At 37.6% G+C, this 21350-nt stretch overlaps 1 protein-coding gene and 1 pseudogene across 1 annotated transcript; both read right to left on the reverse strand.

Annotated features, from left to right (window-relative positions):
* Positions 1–22: 22 nt before the first annotated feature.
* Positions 23–11721, reverse strand: LOC129724926 (clavesin-1-like). Its single transcript, XM_055680210.1, has 2 exons — positions 10874–11721; positions 23–516 (listed from the first exon to the last, which is right to left on the reverse strand). The coding sequence occupies exons 1-2, from the start codon at positions 11582–11584 to the stop codon at positions 247–249; spliced, it is 981 nt and encodes a 326-aa protein (XP_055536185.1). The 5' UTR covers positions 11585–11721; the 3' UTR covers positions 23–246.
* A 5168-nt stretch (positions 11722–16889) lies between these two features.
* Positions 16890–20893, reverse strand: LOC129724818 (alpha-tocopherol transfer protein-like; annotated as a pseudogene).
* Positions 20894–21350: the final 457 nt, after the last annotated feature.

Consider the following 21350-nt stretch of genomic DNA (forward strand, 5'->3'; position numbering starts at 1 on the left):
ATTTCCGTTAATTGATCAAATTATATTTAATTTATTTTGTTCACTATATTGTTTGCCTTTTTTCTGCGCTAGGATCATAAAAGATATAACCTAAACTGAACAAAAAAAAAAAATATTTTATTCAACATCAAAAATAAACCTCTACTTCTGCGTTATTATCACATGTTACAGCTGTCATGAGCAATTCTTGAAACTAACAGTTACGAAATCCGGAAACCAAACTAACGATAGTAACCAAACATAAATCTAATCGACATTCAAATGACGAAAACTTCCCACCACAGATTCTTCGGAAATTTCCCGCTGCAAAACGCCCCTGCTGCTGTTTTTACCGTTCGGCGAGGGAATCGACAGATCGATGTACATTTCCGCCTGCTTCAGCAGCCGGTTCCGTTCCTGAAAGGCACGCTTGCGAAATTCCTCATTCGCATCCTCCAACGATCGTTTTCCACCATAGATTGTCGGTAGTACGGACTCATCAATTTCATTTTTCAGATCGTCAATTGTTTTATGGAACTGTTGAGAGGGGTAAAAGATTTAATGTTATTATTGATGGGTGAAAAATGAATTCTAACGTGTTAAAAATGTTGTCTCTTTCATACAATTTTAATTTTGAATGAATGTTATTCTCTAAAAGACAGCGACAAAACCAGACGATTTGACGTGGCATTGATATCGAAACACGATTCGCTGATGCTTATGGAAAGCTGTTTTGAAGTGAATCAAATCCATTGCAAGTTAATGTGAAGGTTCATTGTTGCATCAACGCGTGACGAATTTCAACTGAAGAAGACGTTGCCATTTGCTGTGTAGGTATCAGAAAGATAGGCTTAGCAAAAGTATTCAATTTGTCGAGAAGGAAGTCTGCTAATTGAAACATAAATTAACGGAGTTAGGTCATACAAAATTCGTCACAATTTGGTACCAGCTATGCTACTGAGCGTGAATACGTGTTCATTTGTTTCATTTCCGCAAATGGTTGATAAATCGAGCGTGGCACTACACTAGCATAATTTAATAGCAATTTATAGATATAAATATTGAGAACCAGTAGTGTTTAGTTTTAGTAGAATTAAGCAATTTATAGATTATTAGAAAAAGTGTACCAATAGAAGCTCCAGATGGTCTCGAGGTACGAGTAAGTGCCGTAGTAGAACATTGATCGGTAGCTGATCTGGAAGGTATTGAGGGCAATCACGATGAACTTTCGGATCGGGTTATCGCCAAATATTGTGCTAACAATAGTAGGGGTAAGCGGGGTAAGACCGCCCCCTTAAGCAATTTTGTTTATAGAAAAAAAGGTTGCGGCTGCAATTTAATTTTTTCTATGCTAAGATGCTCTTCTATTCAATACCTGCATCTAAAAAATAAGTACTGAAATATTTTTATTTATTTTCTAGCTTTTTCTTCAATTTTAAAAGAGCATTGAAAATGTGCAGATTTTTTTCATGCAGGGTAAGCCCGCCCACCAGCGGGGTAAGATCGCCCACCATCTGTTGAGGATAACAAATATTTTTAGGGCCAAAACGGTTGAATTTATCGGTATAGTGTCTTTGGCAAAGTTGCAGATGGTATTATTTTCTTTAAAAAAAAAGTGTACACTGTAAAAAATCTAAAAAAAATATTTTCTAAGTATTATTTTTTTTTCAAATTTTCTAATTATTCAAGTTCAAATCAATGTTTAGGTAACCTCTTGTGGTTTTCATAATAAATAGATTTTTCAAAATTGAGGTACTTCAAGATATTCAATATATAATTTATAATAATGCCTTTAAGTTGAAAATAAATACTCATCAACCTGTCTGTATGATTTTTACGAAGACTTATTATGTATAGAGTAATAATAATAATTATTATTTTTTTATTTATATTTCAACATTATTTCTGTTTTTTTTTTCAAGAACAAAATTACTATCTGCAACTTTACCAACGAGTCTATACTAATCAAATGAACAGGCAAAAAAATTTCTTCACAAAATTTAAACTATTAAACTTCTTTTTACTCCATGATCCAACAACCATTAAAGTTTAGCTAACTTTTTGTAGATTTTGCAGGCATAAACATAATTATTTTGAAATAGTTTTTTTTATTCTATTATTTTATCTTTCCTTTAAATTTTTTTACAGTGTATACTTTTTTTGAAAGAAAAAAACTACTATTTTTGCTCTGCCGAAGGCTTCATACCGATCAAACAAGCCGTCCTGGCTCTAAAATTATTTTCGTTCATTAATACCATTATTACACGAGTTTATTCTTTTCAAAAATAATCTAGGTAAAAAAATATCACTAGAAAAGCTTCAACCAAATCGAAAACGGTCGATTAACTTCGTTGTCTTATGTGGCTTGTAATTGCTTCACTTGTTCCTGTCAACATTCCCTTTGTAGTGTCGAGGCATTTGGGTCTAAAAGTAAAACAAAAAATAGTTGTATACATGGCGGTTTTACCCCCGATGGAACATTTTCATATTCCACCGAAAAAGTTGTGAAAATTACAAGATTACTCACGGATTTCGATATTTCCGAAAGAAGACAGATTCAGGCAACCGAAAAAACGTATGTTCACAAACAAAACAATAGATTTTTGAGGCAGAAAAACCTTAAGTCCCGTTGCCGCAGAACAATAGTAAATTGACCGGTTGCCAGTTGAAAGTTTGTTTTTGATTATTTCTGTGACCGTTCGCGCACTATCACAGCAGAAAGGGGTGCAAAATGTTATGTAATTATATTGTAACGTATCTACGGAACGTATCTACGGAAATTTTTCAATTGTTATATAACTTGGCAGTAAAATTACAAAGGGCGGTCTTGCCCCGCAGGGCGGTCTTACCCTGTTTACCCCTAGGTACTATCCGGAGCAAAATACGCGGTCGATAGATTTTCGAGAAGGTTTTGATGAGGTACAACGAATGCTACTTATGGACGACGAAACATACGTGAAGATATATTTTGGACAGCTATCCGAATCTCGACACAGCACGGAGTGATGTCTCTGCTAAGTTCGAGTTTGTTTTCGTTGATAAATTTGCACGGAAACTAATGATTCGCAGCTGTGGACGGAAAATCAAGGTTTTTATCACAAGACGATGGAAGTAACGGTATATAAGCAAGAGTGCCTCAAAAAGCGAGTTTTACCATTTATTACCACACAGCTCCCAGCTGGTCTCGAGGTACGATGCTGGCCTAACAAGCCAGTCGTCGTATGTTCGAGTCCCGGCTCGGGAGAGACTGTTAGTGTCAGTAGGATCGTAGCGCTAGCCCCGCAATTGTCCTGTACATATAACAGTCGGCTGCGAAGTCTGTGTATAGTAAAACAGAAGGTCGAATTCCAATACGGAATGTAGCACCAAGGCTTTGCTTTTTAGCACACAGAGGTCCTCCTAAGTTTTGGCCAGAGGGGGGTAGTTCAGTGGCATCGTGACAACAAGGTGGATTTCATTACAAAGGACCAACACAATTCGAAATCATGCGTGCGGATAGCTGGCGAGACATCAGCCGCGTTCGTAACGTTGGATGGACTGAAGCAGGGGAATGCGCCCTCTAACTTACTATTCAACATCGCCCTTGAAGGTGCAGTACGAAGAGCAAACGTGCAAAGAAACGGTACGATCATCACAAAATCTCACATGCTTCTTGGTTTTGCGGACGACATCGATATCATCGGTATCGACCGTAGGGCCGTGAAGGAGGCCTCCGTACCTTTTGAGAGGGAAGCAGCGAGATTGGGACTTGTCATCAACTTTGCCAAAGGGAGGTTCCGTGGTGTTGGTGCTGAGGTGGAGATAGATGGGGAACGGTTTGAAGTGGTTGACAAATTCGTTTATCTTGGTACGCTTGTGACATGTGACAACGATATGAGCCGTGAAGTGAAACGACGAGTTGCAGCTGCGAACAGGGCATTCTACGGACTATGTAACACACAACTAGCGCTGTATAGGACGTTGATACTCCCGGTGGCCCTTTACGGACATGAAGCATGGACGCTGAAGGAAGCTGATCGACGAGTACTCTAAGTTTTTGAGCGTTAAGTTCTGCGATCGATTCTTGGCAGTAAACTAATAGATGGAGTGTGGCGGAGACTCATGAACCACGAGTTGTACCAGGTCTACAAACATGCTAGTGAAGGTAATACAGCGGGGCAGGCTTGTGGGCTGGACATGTAGCCAGAATGCCTGACGAGAGAGCCGCCAAAACTATCTTCAGTAGAGAACCAGAAAGAGGCCGTCGACTTCGTGATAGGCCTCGCACGCGGTGGAAGGAGATGCATGATCTGCTGGTGTACGAGGAGACTGGAGAACGGCTGCCCAAGACAGAAGAAGCTGGACATCTCTAATTCGTTCGGCCCTAGACCGGTGAACGGCGTTAGCCAAAAAACTAAAGTAAAGTAGTACCCATACATTACGTAACGCTCATAAGGGGGAGGGGGGTATACTTGAGCATAGGGCGGTTACCTAGGGGAGGAGGGAGGTAAGATCAACGTTACGTAACAAAAAATCTCTGGTGCGGCATTTTATTAAGTAATTTATATGGGTTGGTAGATGTTAGCGTTACGTTTCGTTACATATCGAAGGCAGGGGTCCAAAAATTGGGTTTTTGCGTTACGTAATTTATGGATGCCACCCTTTTGTATTTTGTTCTCATAATACTCACAGATAATAATTTTTGCCATAGAAATATTCAAAATAACTTTCGATTATTCGACTAATCTTAAAACAAAAAATCACACCAGAGCAGATGTAGGGGTAAGCGGGGTAAGACCGCCACCTCAAGCATTTCTGTTTATAGAAAAAAAAGTTGCGGCTGCAATTTAATTTTTTCTTCGCTAAGAGGCTCTTCTATTCAATACCCGCATCTAAAAAATAAAAACTGAAATATTTTTGTTCATTTTCCAGCTTTTTTTTCGATTTTAAAAATTCATTAAAAATTTGCAGATCTTTTTCATGCGGGGTAAGCCCGCCCACCAGCGGGGTAAAATCGCCCACCATCTGTTGAGGATAACAAATATTTTAAGGGCCAAAACGGTTGGTTTTATCGATAAAGTTTCTTTGGCAAAGTTGTAGATGGTATTTTTTTTTAACTATACACTGTGAAAAACTTGAAAAAAAAATATTTTTTTCATAGTTTTAACTTTTTTTTATTTTTTAACTACTCAAGTTCGAATCAATGTTTAAATAACTTTTTGATCTTTTCAAAATAAATAGATTTTTCAGAATTGGGGTTTTTTAAGATATTCAATTTATAATATACCTGCTTAAAATAAATACTCATTAAACGTGCCTGTATGGTTTTTTCGAAGACTTATTATGTATAAAGTAATAATAATAGTTATTATTATTATTTTTTTTTTTTTTGAAGAACAAAATTACTATCTGAAACTTTACCAACAATTCTATACTAGTCAAACGAACCGGCCTAAAAAATTTTTTCTTTACAAATTTGAGCTATTTAAATTTTTATTACTCCATGATCCAACAACCATCGAAGTTGAGCTAACCTTTTGTAGATTTTGCAGGCAAAGACATGATTATTTTGAAAAAAAAAAAATTAATTCTTTTTTTTTTTTTTATTCTCGCTTATTTTCCGTCGGTCTAGTTCCGCCACTATTGTGGCCAATCACCGACGCCCAGGGAGGCGACTCCACACCCAGGACCTCAACTCACGACCCGTTTATTAACGGACCGGCGCCAACGGCTTTACTTCCTCATGCGATGGAAGGCGTGATCCCAGAGGTTTTTCGCCTCAGAAAATCTCCCGGTGTCGGCTAGGATTGAATCTAGACCAGTTGGGTTGGTTGTGAGTGGATCACGCCACCTCACAACCATCGACACCTATGTCGGCGGTGGGATTCGAACCCAGGCGTCAAGCGTGGTTGGCGGAGACTTTCTTTTTTTTTATCTTTCCTTCAAATTTTTTTTTACAGTGTATACTATTTTCGGAAGAACAAAACTACTATTAACTACTATTTTCAACTCTGCCGGAAACGTCATACCGATCAAACAAACCGTTCTGGTTTTAAATTTTTTTTTTTGTTCATTAATACCATCTTTACACAAGTTTACTTTTTTCAAAAATTAGTCTTGTTAAAAAAATTTACTAAATTTACTAGGAAACTTTAACCAAATCAAAAATGGTCGATTAACATCGTTGTCTCATGTGGCTTGAAATTGCTTTACTGATGCTTTAAACATTCCTTTTGTAGTGTCGATGCATTTGGGTCTCGAAGCAAAACAACAAACAGTTATATACGTGGCGGTTTTACCCCATGTATAGTGGGCGGCTTTACCCCCAGAGCAACATTTTCATATTTCACCGAAAAAGTAGTCAAAATTGCAAGATTCCTCACGGCTTTCGATATTTCCGAAAGGAGACAGATTCAGGCAACCGATTAAACGTATGTTCACAAACAAAACATTAGATTTTTGGACAGAAAAGCCTTAAGTCCCGTTGCCGCAAAACACTAGCGCATTGACCGGTTGCCAGCTGAAATGTTGTTGTTGATTATTTCTGTGACCGTTCGCGCACTATCAAAGCAGAAAAAGGTGCAAAATGTTATGCAGTTATACTGTAATAGATACGCTGAAGAAATTTTTCAATTATTATATAACTTGGTAGTAAAACTACGGTGGGCGGTCTTACCCCGCAGGGCGGTCTTACCCTGTTTACCCCTACAGATAATTTCAGTCTTGTAATTATTTTTCAGTGAGGCAGGCAGAAAATGGGCGCAAATCGTCATTTAAACCAAAAAAAAAATTACAAAATTCAACATGGTCGAATAGTGATTAAAATGAACAGTAGATTTATTTATTGAGGTAAAGAGACCCTTCTTAAGTTGTCTCACCTTTACTCAACTCCCCAATTTAACGTAATTTACTCTTATTTCATAGCGAATTTCTTTACTCCACCAGCTCACCTCGTTTTGACCTGGCCCGAACTGCTGTTAAAACCCTTTTTTATTCGATTGAATTTGTCCCAGAATTTAAACTTGGAAGCGCCTGCAAAACAGACAGGTTCGCACTGCTGTCAAAACCCTTTTTTATTCGATTGAACTGCTGTCAAAACCCTTTTTTATTCGCTTGAATTTGACCCAGAATTGACCTGTAAGCGCCTGCACAACAGACAGGTTCGCACTGTAACTCTTGTCAGTTTTGCGAGTGTCATCTGTCATCTGTCAAAACGGTCAAAACACGCGGGTGATGCTGAAAACAAAAGAAAAATGTGATTCGTCGCTCTGTGCAGTGAAATCATGAAACGCAAACGAGAAATAATTGCTGCAGCAAATGTGTTTGTTATGGAATTAATGGAATCGTATTTAGATTTGGATTCCGATTTCAAGTTCGAAAGTGCTTTAATCACAATTTTCAGTAAGCCATCGAGAACAAGCAGGAGTCGGGTGACAAATTTTGTCACCAACGTAGTTGAAAAATATACGGGAAAAGTATTTTGACAGCATTATGTTTACATCGCACATGGTCTCACGCACACCAACGCAAGGCTTTAGATCGTAGATCGAAATCGTTTTTTTATTTCACCCGAAAGTTGGCACTAAGGGCATCTTCAGCGGGGGTCCATATCGTTGTTTTGTTCTATTTTTTGGAACAAACTTAAATTCACTGCTGCATCGGTGGTGTAAATTTTGTTTCATACCAGATCTAAATTGAAAAAAATTTAAACTGGTATACGTTTTGGTCTATTTTTGTCACTTTTTGGAACAAGAAATAGATCGTTCTAAAACCCTTTGTACGCTGCCAATAGGTGGGTAAAATGACATATTTAAATTGAATACCTCATTTTTAACTATTTCCATATAAGCATTTTGCTAGTGTTGTGGTATAAACAAAACAAAGATTTTTTATGACAATTCACAATTCATTTTTGTGGCTTTTTTGAAAAAGAATATGAACAGGTTTGTTGTTTTTGGCTTCAAGGAAACCGACCAACAAAAGGGGGAGTTCTGAAAGGCCATAACCAAAGGTTCAACTACTTGGTTTGCAACCATCAGCCACCAGGATGACAAATATGTTGGCTATTTGTTAATCGCCTTAATTATAGTGGGACTAGAGGAGACCTTGAGAGGCCAGAAAAATGTTCCTCGAAGACACTGAACTTAGAACGTTCAAAATGCTGGGATGACATTGCGCATTTCGTTTCGAGCAACTCGAACGAAACTAAATGATCGCTGGGGGGCGTTATGTTTCGTTTTTCGTATTTTTTCGACTTTGCTGGTTAGATGAGCTGCAGGACAAATGACAATGACAGCTCCTTTTAAGCTTGAAGCATAACTGGCAGTATGTGACCTGCTCGAAAATAGCGAAAATCGTTTGAATCGAGCTGCGCAATGCCACCCAATATCCTCAAAACCCAACCCAAGTTTGAAGAACTGCAAGGTTTTGAAAGATTGATGAGACGAAAACGGAAGATGAACACCTACGCGATCAAATATTTTTCGCTATCCTCCGAAGCCCTACTTGTAGCAGAAATTTTTCGATCTTACCAATCCATCCTGAGAAGTGTCACTGACGCTCGGGTCAAACCGTCAAATCCATAAAGTCTTGTGGATATAAAGTGTCTTGCCAAAGTAATCGTTTAATGTGGGAAAAAAATTTTGAATTTCCGTTTGTTAAATATTAAGTGCTTTTTATTATAACAAGTCTCATTAACTGATAGCATGGGAAATTAAATTGTTGACAGTGTGACAGATGTCAGCGGTTTAAAACAACAAGATATACAACACCGGTGCGGAGAACGAAAAGTTGGTCTATATTAGCTGGTTTTATTCAGGTTTCGCTGGTGTAAATCTAATATAAAGTTGTTTCAAAAATAGACCACCGCTGAAGATGTCCTAACCCCGTGAAATAAAGAAATTCGCTCTCAGTTTACTTCAAGTCAATTCAATAATTGCTCGGCATTTCGAAACTTGTTCGGCCGAATTCGATTGAGTTTTGATGGAGTTAGAAAAATTCTACGAAAACAAATAGAATTACCCCGGGCTTTCAAAGGTTAACTTTGTCATATGTGCGAATCTTGTAATAGTCATATTTCAGGACACATTAACTAGTATTGAAAGATCAGTGTCTTTTGATTAGAACTTTTTATCACAAATTTTCAGGTGATCAGCTTCACCCTACCACTAATGATCTTGTAAAGAGTTTGCAGCTGTGGACGGAAAATCAATTCCACCCGATTCCACTTTCCACTGTTAGCACTTCAAATTATAAAACTGATTTGACTAACTATTACAATCATCAATCTCCCAATCAAGGTATACAATTTCAATCCTTCTAAACTTATTTCAAACAGTTTGTATTTGTTTTGAAAGGTGTTTTTCCAGTTTTTTTTTTTCGATTGATGTACATTCAAAGATTTTTCTTCTTTAAATATGAGCCGTTGAGACCAAAAGTGGTACATGTGCCATTTTTACACTTTTTGAGTTTTTGTACTAGAATATGCAACAAAAACCGAGATCTTATAACCTAAACCAAAATTATAGCCAAAACAATTTTTGGTGATTAACATCATCACCATTTCGTTGAGAGTAAAAGTGGTACATGTCCAATCTGTGCATGGTAGATGAATTGTAAGTCGAGAATCTTAGGATATCAAACAATCATGTCTTCAGCAAAGTTGATCAAGTGATTGAGTACTTTCCGATGAAGATCTGTCTGCTTTGGAATTTTCTCACTTGGCGCTAGTATACCCGTGACTATTTTGTTACAGAAAGCATTTTACCCATTTCAGTATCAACTCGTATGCTGTTACCAAATACATATACACTAGCGCCACGAAGAGACAGAATTCCTTAACAAACAGATCATCATTCTATAGTACTCAATCACTTGGTTAACTGTGTTGAAGACATGAATGGTCCATGTCTTAAGATTAGAGAGCTATAATGCATCCTTCATGCTCACACTGGACATGTACCACTTTTGCTTTCAACGTTTTCTGGTTGTCATTATTTTTCCCATAGAACAAAAGTGGTACATGTTTTTCCATTGAATTTTGTGTAAGTTTCACAACCAGAACTCGTTATGCTTTCATGTACAGTCTTTTGAAACCTTTCCAGCAATGATTTAGTGCAGTTGTGTTGGAAAAAATTGTCGAAAATAATTTACTATTTGAGTGTTTTCGTTTATTGCGTCTCCTGAAAAATTTACTTAATGGCACATGTACCACTTTTGCTCTCAACGGCTCATATATCGAACATTTATTCGTAATACTGCTAGTTAATAAGGGTTTACATTCTCGTCACTGAAATTATCGCTTTTGATCGAAATTTAATATTAGATATAAATATTTAAATTCATATCGGAATAATAAACCAGTTGTATTACAATTGTACCATACTAAATAGCTGACTGATTTCTGTCACCAAATGTTTTTACCAAGCAATACGAACAACAACAAACAACAATCATTGATGGAAACAGGCGAAACTACAACGGAGCCATTTGTTTGTTTTTCAACCACTCAGATTTTCTCAGGCAGAGCGAGCAACCCTGGCCACTAAAACCCGCCATTGATTAACTTCAACCGCACGTTCGTACGCCACGCAAAATTGCTCTCTAGTGCAAGGTTTATACATACATTATTGGACCAACGTCGCCTGATGGGAAATACAAGCAAACACCATCAAGAAAGCTGTTTATCTGCTTTATTGCAAGGTCTTGCAGCTAGGTACGAAGACAATAATAGTCACACAGTTATGGTTGAGATGACAGACTTCCGCTGCAGATGAAGGACTGTTCCGTGCTTTTAATGAATAAGTCAATACAAAACGAGGAACTAACCTTAACCTGGATATAGACGATTCGCTACACCTTGATAGGTTTAATATGCTTATAATTAGTAAAAATTAATAAGTGTGAAGACACTTACCTTGATCCTACGCTGTAATTTTTCCGACAGACCCGCTATACAGAAATCAGCGATCATTGTGGCAAACTTGGGTAGCTGCACTGAATGTATCTCCTTGATCCTGAATGCTAGAATGTCATTCAGTGCATTGATGATTACCTTTAGTTTGGGAATCGTCCAGATTCCAAAATGGGCCATAGTTGCGTCTTGAAAGTCAAATATGATAACCAGGCCGGTAACTTGGTAAATCTCCGTATCCAGATAAGTTTCCAACGAGAGACTGATCAATCGGGTTTGCTCCTCCGGTGAGGTGGTCTTGCTATCAAACCGACCCAATCGAGTTACCAGTACCAGCCGTCCCTGGTTATCAGCTCCCAGTGGAACAACGATATTTCTGTCAATTAATGGTTCCAACCGATACGGATCGATTTCTACGAAAAATTCGTAACCAAGGTGACCGGCTTCGAGCCATTTTTCGAGCATCCTTTGGGCAGCCAAAACATTAAACTTCTGCGAGCGTAGAAACCGCAGCAAAAACACGGAATCGGTTCGACAGCGAATAATTTGCGGATGTTTCGCAATGAACTCACGCATCTGGGCCAAGGCCGGCCCCCGGGTGTTATCGTCCTCGTGCAGCTCCAGACGCGCCTTTTCCCGATACCTTGGTTCCAGTGTCGTAACGTACTGATCATATACGGAAGGTCGTTTTTCCACACCCGGCACGGAAGACATTTCGAACCGTTCGATTAGAAGTTTTACGCCTTACTAACGCCACTCTGTTCTTGAATAATTTATCAGTCGCCCCAGTTTGCAGGGAACGGAATGATAAATAATCATGGCCAATTCTATACAGCTTAGAGGCTTCACTTCTATTGGCGGTTAGTTGAACGTTTCTCTAAACGATTCTGAGGTGAAACAAGTGCATTTTCGTTTGACGCAATGGGAGAGTGATTATGATCAGACAATTAACGTTAGGAGATAGTTTACGCTAACCGTATTTGCTCTCTAGCACGCAACGATATTTTCTCATCTCACTTGTATCAAATCTTGGCGGTAGTTAGTATCGAACATTTAGGGAAAAATAATAATATGAATAAAATACCACAAAAATTGCCTCAGTTTCCTTATAAGTTTAGGATAATTACAACATGTATAGTAACATAGTAACATAGTAAAAATATAATCATAGAACAAAATATTCAAAATCTTACTCAGCCACGACTGCGCAGTGGATAACACTATTCTCGCTAGAGTTGTCGAGTGTAGCGATTCTTGCATCCTCGGCAATTGCGTAAGCTAGTTCAACTATACAATGATATTCTCATAATACCGCTAACAACTAAGGTCGATGTTTCTAGAGCTTAGAGCAAGGTCTTCGAGAGGAAAAATAATATTTGATGAACTGCCGATAAGCGTGCTTCAGGAACAGCACAGGATGGCTGTTTTAAAATTGTTAATCTTTGAAGGTTACTTAACCTCGCTGTGTAGCTTTGTAAACTTACTGTGTGGAATTTTTTGATTTTGATAAATTTATATTTCTGTGTTTTTGAAGGTACACTGAAAATATTTTTTCGATATTTTCTGCACGCACATTTCGTAAACATAGAATTCGTAGATTGTACAGCACTTTTGCTGGATGTATAGAACATTCGTACTGCAGTTTATCGAATAGAATTGCAACTTTACGCATAATTTGTACAATTCACGAATGTACTTTCATACGAACGTGGATAACAACGAACAAAAAACGGAAGCACGAGTATTTACTTGAACGAAATTTTTGTGTTCTGTTATTTTTGATTTTGTATAATGTATATGTTATTGCGTAAGCTTACTAATTTTTCGTACTATTTACATTATGCAGCGTTTGTTTGTACGGTTGATTGCGTTCATTTCTTGAACCTTTCGTTACGTATACGAATAGTAATCTGTAACAATTTTGACAGTTCTGATGAAAGTACCTTCATATTTATCACGCATTGGTTTCGTTACAGAAAACAACAAAAGGTTTTGTATATAAAACATACGTTTTCTTGGCATAAACTAAAATAAAATTTCAGTGTATGTTTTGTTTTTTTTTTTTCAATAAATTTTACTGATTCCAAATTGTCCAAAATTACCTTGAAACAAATGTAAAAGATCATTTATCTGCATCCCAAAAAAAACGAAAAACCACCGACTAATGAGGTTAAGTTGAGGGTTCTTGATGTCAAAATAATCATGTTCCAATGATGAAACTCGATTTTTATGGTAATTTCAGACCATAAAGCATTTAGTGGTCAACTGATCGGTAGCACTGTTTTCGATTGCACAATCAATCCATCATCAGCTTGTAAATAAAACTAATTTTATAGTGTTGAAAGGACTGCAAAATCCCGTTTGATAGTGGACGCGACTTTTAAACCAGACAGATTAAAAGTTATCTGTTTGTTAATTCCAGGAAGTAGCAAACAAAAGAAACGTCAAGTGGTAAAAAACCAGAAAGGCCAGAAATTAGGCCCGCATGCCTTTTTGAAATCTAAGATGACGACTTCTGCTCTCAGGAAAACATCCCAAAATTATCGAATACCGATATGGATATTTCTGTAATCGGGATGATGCACAGAAGCCTACAATCGACCCCAGATAAGACCGTGTTAATCTCCGACCACGGATTCATCTTAGCGGTGATGACCCACTCACAACCAACCCAAATGGTCTAAATTCAATCCTAGCCGACACCGGGAGATTTTCTGAGGCGAAAAATCTCTGGTATCACGCCTTCTATCGCATTAGGAACTAAAGCCGTTGGCGCCGGTCCGTTAATCAACGGGTCGTGAATTAGGGTCCTGGGTGGAGTCGCCTCCCCGGGCATCGGTGATTGGCACAACAAACAGTGGCGAAACTAGACCGACGGAAAATAAGCGAGAAAAAAAAAACCTAGGCTAACTGGTGATTACCGAGAACAACATTAGCAAAGAATTCGTTGAGGTCTTATGGCGGGAAATCGTGTCTTTTTTCCGGAGGGGGGATGTTTTTTTTCTCCTGAATGATATTTTGTGTGTCAATGATGTGATGATTGCGTTGTGCAGCATTCAATGTTTTCTTCTAGTATCTTCAACATAGATCAAATCGCTGCTGGGAATAATTTGATCTATACATAACCGTATCCGTTTCGACAGCTGCCAACTTCATCCACTTCCCTTGCGACACCAGTTCCTTCAAAAAATAGCTCAAACAAGTATTTTTCCAGCACGATAGTCAGTAGTAACACTAATGAAGACTGCACACCCCAAATTTTTTTTAATGTCTTCATGTTTTCGTAGAATTATAACCGAATTCCTAAATTGATGCCATTAACCCTCTAGTGCCCAATGCCGCCATTTGGCAGGTTTCAGTCAAACCTCTGAAAAGCTTCAATAAATACTTTAAAAGTGTTAATACTAAATACTTTAAAAGTTTTTAATGCTTCATAGTGATTTTACCGAGGCCCGTCTAGAAAATACCTTGGGCGCTAGAAGGTTAAATTACACTATAACCCTAAAAGAAAACGAAACCAAAACATTGGCATGACGTAACACCTCTTCTTAGCAACGGTAGCGTGAATAAAGTCCTAGAAATTTTACACATGATATTAGGAAGTGATGGAAGGCATCAACACAACTATAATACCATTGCCACACCCTATATAAACCATACTGCAACTAAATCGCACTTGTGATTTTTGTACGGAAGAAGTGCAGATGGAGGATAACAGAGGCCACGAACGCTATTATATTCCAAACTAAATTAATGTCCGAAAACGTATTCTCGAATCGCGATTATTTGACTGATTTTGAAAAAAAAAATTGTTCTGCGACTTGTCGCATACTACGATGGATATACGTCAATCGGTTGTAGAAATCGTGAAAAAAATTGTTGTTTCTACAACAAAATGACGTTGTTTTTACACAAATCAAACGTTCGGCAATGTTTTGTGATTATATTAATGCATTATGTCAGATCAGATTGTTGAAATTCGTCCTGACACTTATTATACAAACGTTTTTGTAAAAAGTATCGTACTGAAAATTTTACGCGAGATTACGGCAGTGAAGGTCTTAATCAGTGCTGATAAAAGTCATTTTTCCCAGCGAAATTCTTCGAAAATTACAGCCAATCATTTTCAATTTTCACTTCCAATGATCGCAGCACTCTTTCAGATTCACTAGATTTTCGTCCTAGTAACGTGCTGTTATACTCAGATGAAATAGATCGCGCGCATCGTTCACGGTTACGGAATAAAATTTGACGACAAATCCAACCAAATGATCTTCACTTCAAAGCGAAAAAGAAAAACAAACAGTCCACTCAACCAAAATGAACCTCACCGAAACACTTTTTCACTGACACTGACCGATGCCTTGACAATCTTCGTTAACTGATAAACTGATTTTGTTGTCTTGCTTTCATCGCATGAAATACAATGAGGTGTTTTGACAGTGCACTTCCATGCAAAAAGCGGGAAGGGAGAACTCTGAAAGGATTGTAAAAAAATAACGTTTATGGATGCTTTTTTTCATTTTCACTCAAGAGTGTCAACAAATATCAACCCTGGTCTTGATACTTTCACTAACTGTGATTTGTTTAGACGTTTTTTAAACGGTGCTCAAAATGTCGAAGACCGAAAAAGTTGTGAGCGAACGAGTTTTGTACAGTCGTACCGAAAACCCTCACCTCTCGATACGTGAACTCACAAGAAAGCCAAATTTGTTCAAAACCACAGTCCACGATGTGTTCAAAAGGTTCTTCTGAACGTTTGAGTGTCGAAAGGAAACCAGTAAGTGACAAAAATATTGATCGTGCGGATATTTCCATGGACAGAAGAAGATTTTGAAGAGGAATCCGAACCTCTCTATCCAAACTGTACCTTGAAAACTAGGAATGTCACCGAGTTTCGATCAGAAATCAAAGAAGCGTTTCGATTTGAAGCTCTGCAAAGTCAAATTTGTCCCCAAATGACGGTAAGCAGAATTCGACGGCAAAAATACGTGCTCGAAAATTCTACTGCGATTTTTTGACAAAATTTCCATGCATCGCAATGGGCAGTGAAACATACGTCGTGGAAGACTTCAAACAGCTTTGCAATTGCCATAAATAATACCGAGAAATATTTCAGGACAAAAAAAGGCTAAATTCTCCAAGAAAAATGTTGTTTGGGAAGCAGTTTGTAGCAGAAAAAGCTCATCTTTTATCATCACAAATCAACAAATTTACAACAAGAAGTTTACCAGAAGAAATTTCTTCAAGAGCCATGATGTTATTCCTTTATTTTGGCCTGAGTTGGCATCATGTCTTCCAATTCGGCGTCGCTGCCGTCAATACTACCCCCCACCCCCACTTGTCTACGGCTAAGCCCAATCGAATGCTTTCGAGCTCCGGTGAGGCGGACGCTTTCCGGAAGAAAGCAGAATGTCAAAGATGACAAACATTTTCATCAAATCTGGACCAGAGCTTCCAGCAAGATTTCCGAGGAGACTAAACAAAATCTAATGGATGGAGTGAATCGCAAAATAGGATATTTTTACATCAATGGATAATGATAATGTTTTGAACCCATGGATTTGTAAATCATATCCCAGAGTTATGGAATAAAAAGTCATGTAAGAAAAACAAAGCCGTCTTTTATGGTCACCCTATTTCGAAAGTGGTCAGTGGTCACCCAAAGAACTTAAATTGTGCTCAAAACTGAGGGATTGTTCTCTGTTGAAAATAAGGTGACTATAAAAAACGGTTTTATTCGCTACATTTTATTTTTTTAAATTTTCAACTTTTGAACCAAATGATCTATTTTTGATGTCTTTATTACAAAACTACGTATGTTTGGAGATGATTTTCCGTTTACAGAAAAACTCCTTAAAACACTCTTTTTGAAATTTATACTTTAAATGTATGCAAAACTTTGACTTTTTATGCTCAATTCACCTCTAAATAACATTTCGTAGCGATGACATGTGTTTTTTTTTTCAATGAAATGTTCGTTGTAACTTCAATGTTTACAAATATTTTCTTGCAGAAAAAGTCGCAGTCGAGCCGAAAATTTAACATGACTGATGTGTTCGTAGTTTCGTCAATAGTTACACATTACAGGATTCGATTCTTTTTAACTTCTACCCAAATAAGATCCGGGGACATTTGGCTGGAGAAAAAGTCACATTTCATCGGTTTGAACATCGATTAGGAGGCGACTTGAGCATTAAAAGTCATGTTTTTTCAATTCTTGCACATTTGTGCATTAAAGCACAATTTTTAACTTCACTTCTACTCAGACGTGTTCCTTGGACACCAACAAAAATTTTTGTTTTAAAAAAATTCACATGTCATCTCTTTAGAATCTAAATTGAGCCGGTATATTGGGAACTTGAATGACACAACGGTTTTCAAAATGGCTGCTTTCAGGAAAATAACCTAATCTGGTTTTTGGCCAACAATTTCAATACTTCCGAAAGCGGAACTCTTTAAAATTTTTGAAGTGAGTTGTGCTAATGTAGCAATGGAATATAAAAAATGATTCCTAATTTTGAAACCGTTGATTCCGAGCATCTGGGAACGTTCAACTAGTATAATAATAATAGCTTATTATAAGAAAACGTTTTACTTTATTTTAGACTTTATTTTAGACTTTGTTATTATTCTAAAATAAAAGCGCTGTCACCATGTTCAGTACACTTAGAGCTGAACCGATCTATTATTGTTTCAATTTATTGCTACTTATTATTTCAACGACTTTGTCTAGTTATCGAAAACAAATTATCTCCAGTGTATGTAATACTGTGTTGCTAGTAGACGTCTACTGGCGCGTATTTCATAACAATCACATCGATGGAATCGCTTTAAGCTTGGAAATCCAATTAATTCAGAAGCGATAGCTACCTGAATATATTGCCTTATCCAGTAAGCCGAATTAATTAGATAATCTTGCTGCAGAGCAATTAATTGCACTGTTCGGCAGGGCAGCATGCGACAAAATACTCTTTCGGATACAAACAATCGGCTGCAGAGCAGCAGCAACGATGTGAGAAACGGTGAATTTATATAACCATGATGAAGTGATGTTCACCCACTGGCTTTACTCCGCAGAACCAAAACAACAGCATGACATGAACTTTGTCAACTTTGTTAAGTGAATAACCGTAACGTAACGCATCTTTCAGTTTTCTTTCAGGTATGCAGTTTTGCTATCCAATAAAACATAGTATTTGAATGAATTTTTCTCAAAATTTCGTGATCGTTTTGAATGACGTTCCTAATCTCGCAACATAACCTTGTTTTGGTTTCTTTCACCACCGGAGCGTTGCATCCGATTATAGCGGCCTACTGACAATGAAATTCACAGTTATCATCCAACCAGCTTCAGGGTGAAGCAGAGAGAATAATATAAACAAATATATAACGAAGCCTTGAAGTAGAATAAATTAAAGTTGGCTGTCCCGAGTTGACTGAACAATAGCAAACAAAGAAAAAAACACCCTGCATCTTCTTTTATGAAGGCAAGCTATTTGCCACTAATCTAATCTACGCTCAACTGTCTGAAGCTGCCGGCCACTCCGGACTCGATGCTGTCATCAGAGCTTTGATGCCACAGAGATTTGTACCGCGAGGCGTCAATTTCCATTCGATCCAACTGCAGCAGTTGATTTCGCATACCCCGGGCGCGGTTGATAAATTTACGTTTCAGCTCTTGAGCATCCTGTGCGCCTCCCTCATAGTCGGTGGTTAACAACGATTCCTCCAGGTGTTTTTTCGCTTCACTCATGGATTTATGGCACTGGAAGTGAAGAAAAGGGGTATTGGTAGTGAGTGTCACTTTTAGTCTGCAGAACTCGCTAATTAGAAAAGTTAGGTTCGTCGCTTGTTAAACATAAGTGATTTCAATTTTCAATTCCGAGTTATTGACGCTAAATAATTTATATGTAGGCCAACGGTTTAGGATTTAATTAGATTCATCTGAATTGGTTATCTCCTTTTTTAACTTAATTTTTTAAATATTATTTTCAAATGTTAAGCAAGTTGCTCACCGATTTTAATTATTTAAACCGCTATTATATATGTTACAGTGTTCATAGTTCATTTTTGAACAGTAACTTTAAACATTTTCGGCTTTTCAAAGTTTATGTTGTGCGTTCTGAAGCGTTGCCGATTTTTTTCAGTCGATTTAGTTTATCAGTGTTTCTGATTTTGTTTATTTAATAACTACCCTACTTACATTTTGTTCGTATTTTCTCTAGCCCATATCCGACATCACTGCAACAGAAAATACGAAGTTGAGAGATGTTCTTTGCATGTTACTCAATCGTATATAACCAAACCAGACTTTCAATTTATTTGAGTAGTACAGATACTTTTGCTTCTATTGCCACTTAGTTCAACTAGCTATTTTTGAGGCTTTAAGCCTACGTTTTCTGTGATTCGGTAGCGAAACTATTATGCGATTTGATTAGTTTCTAACTAAATTCAACTTTTCAATGTTATATCAGCTGTTTTTGATATCTCAAACTTCTCGTTCCTTCCCAATTCCATTTTTGTTTTACGTTCAGTATAGCTTTTAATTTGAATTTATATTTACTTTAACATTTATTTATATTTACTTGAACATTTATATTATTATTTATATAAAAAAAATCAGTTCTTGAAAAGATAGCTTTACCGTTACTGTGCATTTTGTTTTTGGCACCCTTTTGTTGCTCTATGAATTTCAAGTCGTTCCCAGATTTCATAGCTAATCTTTGGCTTTTCGTATCGACTCGAGATTTTGATTTTAATATTTAAAACAACAAAGGTTTTATGCTTTGACCGTAAAAAATAATCAAATGTAATGAGTTATGCTATCTAAATCGACTTTAGTACTCTAACTTACGAAAATTCGCTCCCGTAATTTTTGGCTCAGGCAGGACATCGCCAATTCCGCTAGAGTGACGGCAAATTTAGGTAACCTTACTGCATGCACCTCACGCAGCCTCACTGGCAACGAGTGGTTTACGTAATTCATAATGTTTTTTATATCCACCATGGACCAAACCGCCAGCTGACGCATCGTCACATCCATATAATCCAAAATTACCACGTACCCTCCAATCTGTGTTCGCTCGTCGTCGAATAAAGTTTCCAACAGAAGCTGCATATGACGTGATTGATGTGCCGAAGTAAACTATTCCACATTAAAACATTTCAATTTGATCAAAATCCCCGTCCGTCGTTTCGAGTCCTGGCCTAAAATTTGGAATTGATTATCTTCAAGCAGTTCTTGCATATCTGCATCCAGCGGATCCAACTTCTGGAACCAGTGCGGAAAAGCTTGTCTCATTGCCAGATAGCGTTCAAGTGTTTCCTGGGCTTTCGGAACGGAAAACTTCCTCATGCGAAGAAAACGCAACAGAAACAGGGAATCCGTTCGGCATTTGCCAATGAAGGGATGTTTAGCGATCCATTCGCGCATCTGCGTTAACGACTGTTGACGAATTTCGTCCGTTTCGCTGAGATCTTCTTGAGCCATCTTTCGGTAGTGCTCGTCAAGCGGAAATTTATACTCATCGTAACTGTCCGGACATTTGTCCACACTCAAAATATCAGAAGATTCCATCACAACACTGGAAAAACTGTTTTCTAGTTCAACGCAACCATGTAATTATCAAATGCAACCGGCAACTGACAGAACCTCTCTAAAATATGTTCAAATATAGCTTAGTCTGATGGATTGCAGTGTTTCCTCAAACGATCTTCCAATATGCTATAACAACGTTGATTTAACTTTGTCTCGTTGCTGCAGTGGCACATCTGTGCATAAGGCTTGCATTGCCTGCGTACTCGAAAGACTAATGCATACTGATTATTCAATCGTGAGCGAATCCATAGCGCTCTAACAGGTTGATTAATCTAAAATATTCTGATCTGTAATTTTCACTTTGATAAACATTAACAAGGGTTGTTCTATCGATCGTGCCTGCTCAATATACGAACAACCCCAAAACTGAAAATTTCAAACTGCTAATAAACCCATTCAATCTTCTAATACCCATTATTTATTAGCACCTTTTACCAGTCACCCTATGGAGCTGTCGAAGCTAACTGCGTGTGTTTTATTATTCGTTAGTCATCGAAACTCAGAACAATCACTAGTTCACTGCATATTTTAATCACATCATATCATACAAGTTATCAAGATTATCTTGAAAACGAAGCTGAGGATCACATTCGTGATGGCCTCGCAGTTGGGTTATTTCAAATTGTTAGTTTTAGGTGTTTGATAGAGTGAGTCTTCCCCGAGTGAGGTTCGAAGTACGATGCTGGTGTAATAAGCCAGTCGTTGTATGTTCAAAATACCGGTTTTGCTATATCACAAACATGTATGCCGTGTCTCCTCAGAGAATAACTAGCGTGTAGGAATATATCTTCCACTGCGAGAACAACCGCTTTCACACTGGTGAGCAAATCGACGTACTTGCGAATCGTATGTATCTGTGAAACTTGCAAAAAAAACATC

This window comes from Wyeomyia smithii, chromosome 2 (assembly GCF_029784165.1).
Source record: "Wyeomyia smithii strain HCP4-BCI-WySm-NY-G18 chromosome 2, ASM2978416v1, whole genome shotgun sequence".
NCBI lineage: Eukaryota > Metazoa > Arthropoda > Insecta > Diptera > Culicidae > Wyeomyia > Wyeomyia smithii.